Source organism: Schistocerca serialis, chromosome 9, assembly GCF_023864345.2.
Source record: "Schistocerca serialis cubense isolate TAMUIC-IGC-003099 chromosome 9, iqSchSeri2.2, whole genome shotgun sequence".
In the NCBI taxonomy this organism is placed as follows: domain Eukaryota; kingdom Metazoa; phylum Arthropoda; class Insecta; order Orthoptera; family Acrididae; genus Schistocerca; species Schistocerca serialis.
Genome location: NC_064646.1, coordinates 16,127,034 through 16,135,784, shown reverse-complemented (window position 1 = coordinate 16,135,784; position 8,751 = coordinate 16,127,034). Strand labels below are relative to the sequence as shown.

At 46.4% G+C, this 8,751-nt stretch overlaps 1 protein-coding gene across 1 annotated transcript in view; it reads left to right on the top strand.

Annotated features, from left to right (window-relative positions):
* The first annotated feature begins 331 nt into the window (after window positions 1-331).
* The window catches only part of LOC126418756 (uncharacterized), a 136,144-nt gene continuing 127,724 nt past the window's right edge, over window positions 332-8,751 (top strand). The window contains exon 1 of the mRNA XM_050085681.1: window positions 332-689. Coding sequence (XP_049941638.1) covers window positions 332-689 — 358 coding nt within the window. The remainder of the gene's footprint in view (window positions 690-8,751) is intronic.

Here is an 8,751-nt window from a genome sequence, read left to right as displayed (position 1 = left end):
TTCTAGGGGACTGATGACCACAGCAGTTAAGTCCCATAGTGCTCAGAGCCATTTGAACCATTGTTTTGAAGACTCTGCAGGAGAGACGCTCAGTAGCTCGGTACGGGCTTTTGTCAAAGTTTCGAAAACATACCTTCAAGCTGTATATTGCTCCCTCCTACGTATACCTCGCGAAGAGACCACGAGGATAAAATCAGAGCGATTAGAGCCCACACAGAGGCACACCGACAATCTTTCTTTCCACGAATAATACGAGACTGGAATAGAAGGGGAAACGGATAGAGGTACTCAAGCCACCCTCCGCCACACACCGTCAGGTGGCTCGCGGAGTATGGACGTAGATGTAGACGTAGATGTAGACCGATCCCCTGGAACCGGCGCCTTGCGCCCGCTGGCTCTTGAACTTTCCGCCGCGGCGGCGCCGCCTGGGTTCGCGCTCCGCTTGCCCCCGTTCGGAGAGGCGCAGCGCCGCCAACCGGTTGTCGACCGCCGGCCGTGTGTAACGGGCCGCAGCCACGTCCCCGCCACAGCCGGCAGGCTGGCGACGCAGAACGGCTCGGCGCCGGCGACCTTGTGCGTTCCGCCAGAGTTCACGGCTGCGCCGGACGCCTCGCTGTTAATAGACCGCAGACGGTCCGCGCGGCGACATTTAAAAGTGCGCTGCCACAGCAGTCTACCCGAAACCAGAAGTGACTCCTGTTCGGCGAGCGCCAGCGTATGGTTGCAAAACACCCTTTCTCCACGGGCTGACTTTATGCACCGTGTACAAACTCTAGGGACTGATCGACGAGAGGCTACAGAACAAAAGAGGTCTAATTAATTGACGTCCCGAAATGCATGGTTTCCATGCTAGAGACCATTTATTCAATCATACAGGGTGTTTCAAAAATGAACGGTATATTTGAAACGGCAATAAAAACTAAACGAGCAGCGATAGAAATACACCGTTTGTTGCAATATGCTTGGGACAACATACATTTTCAGGCGGACAAACTTTCGAAATTAAAGTAGTTACAATTTTCAACAACAGATGGCGCTGCAAGTGATGTGAAAGATATAGAAGACAACACAGTCTGTGGGTGCGCCATTCTCTACGTCGTCTTTCTGCTGTAAGCGTGTGCTGTTCACAACGTGCAAGTGTGCTGCAGACAACTTGGTTTATTCCTTAGAACAGAGGATTTTACTGGTGTTGGAATTCCACCGCCTAGAACACAGTGTTGTTGCAACAAGACGAAGATTTCAAGGAGGTTTAATGTAACCAAAGGACCGAAAAGCGATACAATAAAGGATCTGTTTGAAAAATTTCAACGGACTGGAAACGTGACGGATGAACGTGCTGGAAAGGTAGGGCGACCGCGTACGGCAACCACAGAGGGCAACGCGCAGCTAGTGCAGCAGGTGATCCAACAGCGGCCTTGGGATTCCGTTCGCCGTGTTGCAGCTGCGGTCCAAATGACGCCAACGTCCACGTATCGTCTCATGTGCCAGAGTTTACACCTCTATCCATACAAAATTCAAACGCGGCAACCCCTCAGCGCCGCTACCGTTGCAGCACGAGAGACATTCGCTAACGATATAGTGCACAGGATTGATGACGGCGATATGCATGTGGGCAGTATTTGGTTTACTGACGAAGCTTATTTTTACCTGGACGGCTTCGTCAATAAACAGAACTGGCGCATATGGGGAACCGAAAAGCCCCATGTTGCAGTCCCATCGTCCCTGCATCCTCAAATAGTACTGGTCTGGGCCGCCATTTCTTCCAAAGGAATCATTGGCCCATTTTTCAGATCCGAAACGATTACTGCATCACGCTATCTGGACATTCTTCGTGAATTTGTGGCGGTACAAACTGCCTTAGACGACACTGCGAACACCTCGTGGTTTATGCAAGATGGTGCCCGGCCACATCGCACGGCCGACGTCTTTAATTTCCTGAATGAATATTTCGATGATCGTGTGATTGCTTTGGGCTATCCGAAACATACAGGAGGCGGCGTGGATTGGCCTCCCTATTCGCCAGACATGAACCCCTGTGACTTCTTTCTGTGGGGACACTTGAAAGACTAGGTGTACCGCCAGAATGCAGAAACAATTGAACAGCTGAAGCAGTACATCTCATTTGCATGTGAAGCCATTCCGCCAGACACGTTGTCAAAGGTTTCGGGTAATTTCATTCAGAGACTACGCCATGTTATTGCTACGCATGGTGGATATGTGGAAAATATCGTACTATAGAGTTTCCCAGACCGCAGCGCCATCTGTTGTTGAAAATTGTAACTACTGTAATTTCCAAAGTTTGTCTGCCTGAAAATGTACTGTTGTCCCAAGCATATTGCAACAAACGCTGTATTTCTATCGCTGCTCGTTTAGTTTTTATCGCCGTTTCAAATATACCGGTCATTTTTGAAACACCCTGTACATCGTTACAAGAGCGATGTACTTGAGGAGAATATTATGGAAATGGAAGAGAATGTAGACGAAGATGAAATGGGAGATATGATACTGCGTGAAGAGTTTGACAGAGCACTGAAAGACCTAAGTCGAAACAAAGCCCCGGGAGTAGACAACATTCCATTAGAACTACTGACAGCCTTGGGAGAGCCAGTCCTGACAAAAGTCTACCGTCTGGTGAGCAAGATGTATGAAACAGGCGAAATACCCTCAGGCTTCAAGACGAATATAATAATTACAATCCCAAAGAAAACAGGTGTTGACAGATGTGAAAATTACCGAACTATCAGTTTAATAAGTCACAGCTGCAAAATACTAAAGCGAATTCTTTACAGATGAATGGAAAAATTGGTAGAAGCCGACCTCGGGGAAGACCAGTTTGGATTCCGTAGAAATGTTGGAACACGTGAGGCAATACTGACCCTACGGCTTATCTTAGAAAACAGATTAAGGAAAGGCAAACCTACATTCCTAGCATTGGTGGACTTAGAGAACGCTTCTGACAATGTTGACTGGAATACTCTCTTTCAAATTATGAAGGTGGCAGGGGTAAAATACAGGGAGCGAAATGCTATTTACAATTTGTACAGAAACCAGATGGCAGTTATAAGAGTCGAGGGACATGAAAGGGAAACAGTGGTTAGGAAGGGAGTGAGACAGGGATATAGCCTCTCCCCGGTGTTATTCAATCTTTATGTTGAGCAAGCATAAAGGAAACAAAAGAAAAATTCGGAGTAGGTATTAAAATCCATGGAAAAGAAATAAAAACTTTCAGGTTCGCCGATGACATTGTAATTTTGTCAGAGACAGCAAAGGACTTGGAAGAGCAGTTGAACGGAATGAACAGTGTCTTGAAAGGAGGATATAAGATGAACATCAACAAAAGAAAAACAAGGATAATGGAATGTAGTCGAATTAAGTCGGGTGATGCTGAGGGAATTAGATTAGGAAATGAGACACTTAAAGTAGTAAACGAGTTTTGCTATGATGGTCGAAGTGGAGAGGATATAAAATGTAGACTGGCAATGGCAAGGAAAGCGTTTCTGAAGAAGAGAAATTTGTTAACATCGAGTATAGATTTAAATGTCAGGAAGTCGTTTCTGAAAGTATTTGTATGGAGTGGAGCCATGTATGGAAGTCAAACATGGACGGTAAATAGTTTGGATAAGAAGAGAATAGAAGCTTTCGAAATGTGGTGCTACAGAAGAATGCTGAAGATGAGATCGGTAGACCACATAACTAATGAGGACGTGTTGAATAGAATTAGGGAGAAGAGTAGTTTGTGACACAACTAGACTAGAAGTAGGGATCGGTTGGTGGGACACGTTCTGGGATATCAAGTGATCACCAATTTAGTATTGGAGGGAAGCGTGGAGGGTAAAAATCGTAGAGGGACACCTAGAGATGAATTCACTAAGCAGACTCAGAAGGATGTAGGTGCAGTAGTTTTTCAGAGATGAAGAGAGTTGCACGGGGTAGAGTAACAAAAAATGGTTCAAATGGCTCTGAGCACTATGGGACTCAACTGCTGTGGTCATTAGTCCCCTAGAACTTAGAACTACTTAAACCTAACTAACCTAAGGACATCACACACACCCATGCCCGAGGCAGGATTCGAACCTGCGACCGTAGCAGCAGCGCGGCTCCGGATTGGAGCGCCTAGAACCGCACGGCCACCGCGGCCGACGATAGAGTAGCATGGAAAGCTGCATCAAACCAGTCTCAGAACTGAAGACCACAGACTCTGTGGTCTAATAAGCGCTATACCATGCAGCCACAATTACAGTATGTGCTGAAAGTGGTTCCCATGCACCTCAACGTACGCGCAGTAGCAAGTCTTACCTCACACGTTCACATCGTCCAGGCTGCATCCGAACAGTGTCAAAGGCATCACGAATACGCTTCTCCACTGTCTGCACATCTGGAATGGGCTCTGCATACACGATATTTCTGAGATGGCCCCATAACCGGAAATTGCACGGGTTGAGTTTCGGTGAACGAGCGGGCCATGCATCTGGAACCCCTCTCCCGATACATCGACGAGAGAAGACGCAATTCAGATGCGTCCGAACGTTAACGGCGAAGTGGGCTGGACTGCCAACGTGTAGCAGCCATATAACCCTTCGAATCATGAATGGCAGTTCTTCCAATGCAGAGGCAAAGTCACCCGCAAGAAACGCCGATAGTTCCGGCCTGTTAAGCGACGTGGAAGGAAGACTGGTCCCAATATAGGGTCGCCAGTAACACCGGCCAACAGATTCCGGCTACACAGATGCTGATGATTCGCTGTCGCCATACCATTGTAGTTTCTCCATACTATCCCACAGATGACTGTTATGAAAGCTGAAGATACGACCCCGCGTTAAGGTGGCCTCATCTGTAAATATGGTGTATGATACCTATCCCGGAATAGTGGTTGCCTTGTGAAGACACTGGACTCGCATTCCGGAGGATGACGGTTCAATCCTGAGTCCAGCCATCCTGATTTAGGTTTTCCGTGATTTCCCTAGATTGCTCCAGGCAAATCCCGGGAAGGTTTCTTTGAAAGGGCACGGACTTCCCCGTCCTTCCCTAATCCGATGAGACCTATGACTTCGCTGTCTCCTACCCCAAACAACCCACGCCCCTTGTGAAAAAACCAGTGACAGAACTGCTCCCCATATCAAAAGTCTGTCATTATTAAGTTCTGTACACGGAACAAACACTGGTAGCAGTTACTTCTGTAAAATATCTGGGAGTATGCGTGCGGAACGATCTGAAGTGGAATGATCATATAAAATTAATTGTTGGTAAGGAGGGTACCAGGTTGAGATTCATTGGGAGAGTCCTTAGAAAATGTAGTCCATCAACAAAGGAGGTGGCTTACAAAACACTCGTTCGATCTATACTTGAGTATTGCTCATCAGTGTGGGATCCGTACGCATGAGATAGAGAAGATCCAAAGAAGAGCGGCGCGTTTCGTCACAGGGTTATTTGGTAAGCGTGATAGCGTTACGGAGATGTTTAGCAAACTCAAGTGGAAGACTCTGCAAGAGAGGCGCTCTTGCTGTCCAGGTTTCGAGAGGGTGCGTTTCTGGTGGGTATCGAATGTATTGCTTCCCCCTACTTATATTTTTTCCGGCAGTCGCTCTTCCCGCGAACCATACGCGACTGGAACAGAAAAGGGAGGTAAGGACAGTGGTACGTCAAGTGCCCTCCGCCACACACCGTTGGGTGGCTTTCGGGTTATAAATGTAGATTTAGATGTAGTAAGTGATAAGAGTAGTAACAATTGTCATACAGAATGTTCCACACGGTCGTCTGGCTTACTCTGCACTGGCAGCCCAACTGCCTGGTACAGACACTGCGGTCGCCTTCCACAGAGTTAATCACATTTTTCTCCAAGTCTGGTGTCCGGGCATTTCGGATACGTCCTTCAAGATTTCCTGCGTCCTGAAACGACCCTGTCTCAGACAAACGGCGAAGTACTATTGCAAACATTGAATGCTGTGTGGTTGTTGTCGGCGGGTATAGGTCTCCAGATACAATCTTGCTGCCCTCCGCTTGTCGCCATTTGCCGTTCCATAAGTAAATATCGTGTCGATTCGAATACTGAATCGTTGTATTCAACGCTGTATCAGAGCCACTATAAGTTCAGTCAGCAACAGAAGTAAATCGGACATAAAATTTCCAGTTACTATGGCAGTAAAGAGCACTAGGGCATTACGTATGAGGAACGGTACCACCCTCTAGGAGGAGTCCATGCATACTGTAACTGTGCCTTCATAGTACAGCGCGTATTAGTCCGCGTCTGTGTAACAATGTATGATTGAATAAATGGTCCCAAGCATGGAAACCATGCATTTCCGGACATAAGTTCATTAGACCATTTTTTTTCCGTGTTCTGTCATCGATCAATCCCTAGAGTTTGTACACAGCGGGAAAAATAACCCTGTATATCACTTTCTTTACTTACTCAAACGACACACATTCGTTACACACTTGCCACAGTCAGAGAATGAGAGGTCCCGAGTTCGGGTCTCGGTCCGGCACACAGTTTTAATCTGCCAGGAAGTTTCACATCAGCGCACACTCCACTGCAGAGTGAAAATCCATCCCCCAGGCTGTGCCTAAGCCATGTCTCTGCAATATCCTTTCTCTCAGGAGTGCTAGTTTTGCAAGGTTCGCAGGATAGCTTCTGTAAGGTTTGGAAGGTAGGAGACGAGGTACTGGCAGAACTAAAGCTGTGAGGACGGAGCGTGAGTCTTGAGCACTTGCCCGCGAAAGGCAAAGGTCCCGAGTTCGAGTCTCGGTCCGGCACACAGTTTTAATCTGCCAGGAAGTTTCACAGTTTATGATGTCTGCTGCAACGAAATCGCCACAGACATTACCGCAGCTAGATACAGATAAAGAAACCACTGTCGTAATCATTCCTATGTACAAGGTGCTTTATTATTACAGGTAGAACGAAAGGGGCGAGTGGAGATCAATGAAACAAGCAAACAAACCTAACAAACATAGATCCTCAAAAAATGTTTCACCAGATACGGTGAATACAAAAATGCAGTCATATGAAGTCTACGATTCCGTTTTCGATGATGTTCCTTGTAGTGGAAAATATGGCACGTACATGATGCAGCATTGGCACACCATTATGTGAGTGTTCAGGAACACACAGCATGTATCTCCGATAGGAAAAGTACTGGTTACGCCCGTCAGTGTCATAGTCTACCAGGATCCTCCACTTCACATGGACCAGGGCCATGTGGAACACTTTTTGCAATCTGTTTGTCTGAAGTATTGATCTTTGGGGACTTTGTTATGAGATGTTCGTCTACTCAGTCGTAATGCGTTGTAACGGGGAAACCTTTCATACCCAGACCTATGTCTATTGGGATTATTGGTTGGTTTCACAGCCTCTACTCGCCCCTTCCGTTTGTATCTGTTACTGTCAATCATCCTGTACATTCCAAGTACTGCAAAGTACTGCGGCCAATGTGTCAGGGTCTTGATTTGAATTTAATTGTTTCAGAACCAAGTCCAGTATTTCAGTGACGTCTACAGTGTTTTTTTTTTTTTTTTGTTCTGTTTTAAGCCATTATTTCGTTTCTCGGATTTGATGCTACCTTTCTTATTTTTCTAATTTGTGTTAGCCTTTTCAACTTGTATAATTCTACATTCCCCACCATGAACCATAGACCTTGCCGCTGGTGGGGAGGCTTGTACGCTTCAACGATACAGATGGCCGTACCGTAGGTGCAACCACAACGGAGGGGTATCTGTTGAAAGGCCAGACAAACATGTGGTTCCTGAAGAGGGGCAGCAGCCTTTTCAGTAGTTGCAGGGGCAACAGTCTGGATGATTGACTGATCTGGCCGTGTAACACTAACCAAACCGGCCTTGGTCCGCAGCTCGTGGTCGTGCGGTAGCGTTCTCGCTTCCCACGCCCGGGTTCCCGGGTTCGATTCCCGGTGGGGTCAGGGATTTTCTCTGCCTCGTAATGACTGGGAGTTGTGTGCTGTCCTTAGGTTAGTTAGGTTTAAGTTGTTCTAAGTTCTAGGGGACTGATGACCATAGCTGTTAAGTCCCATAGTGCTCAGAGCCATTTGAATCATTTTTGAAAACGGCCTTGCTGTGCTGGTACTGCGAACGGCTGAAACCAAGGGGAAACTACAGCCGTAATTTTTCCCGAAGGCATGCAGCTTTACTGTATGGTTAAATGATGATGGCGTCCTCCTGGGTAAAATATTCCGGACGTAAAATAGTCCCCCATTCGGATCTCCGGACGGGGACTACTCAGGAGGACATTGTTATCAGGGGAAAGAAAACTGTCGTTCTACGGGTCGGAGCGTGGAATGTCAGACCCCTTAGTCGGGCAGGTCTTTAAAGGAGGATATAAGATCAACATCAATAAAAACAAAACGAGGATAATGCAATGTAGTCGAATTAAATCGGGTGATGCTGAGGGTATCAGAATAGGAAATGAGACGCTTAAAGTAGTAAATAGGTTTTGCTATTTGGGGAGCAAAATAACTGATGATGGTCGAAGTAGAGAGGATATAAAATGTAGCCTGGCAATGGCAAGGAAAGCGTTTCTGAAGAAGAGAAATTTGTTAACATCGAGTATAGATCTGTCAGGAAGTCTTTTTTGAAAGTATTTGTATGGAGTGTAGCCATGTATGGAAGTGAAACGTGGACGATAAACAGTTTAGACAAAAAGAGAATCAAAGCTTTCGAAATGTGTTGCTATAGAAGAATGCTGAAGATTAGATGGGTAGATCACATAACTAATGAGGAGGTATTGAATAGAATTGGGGA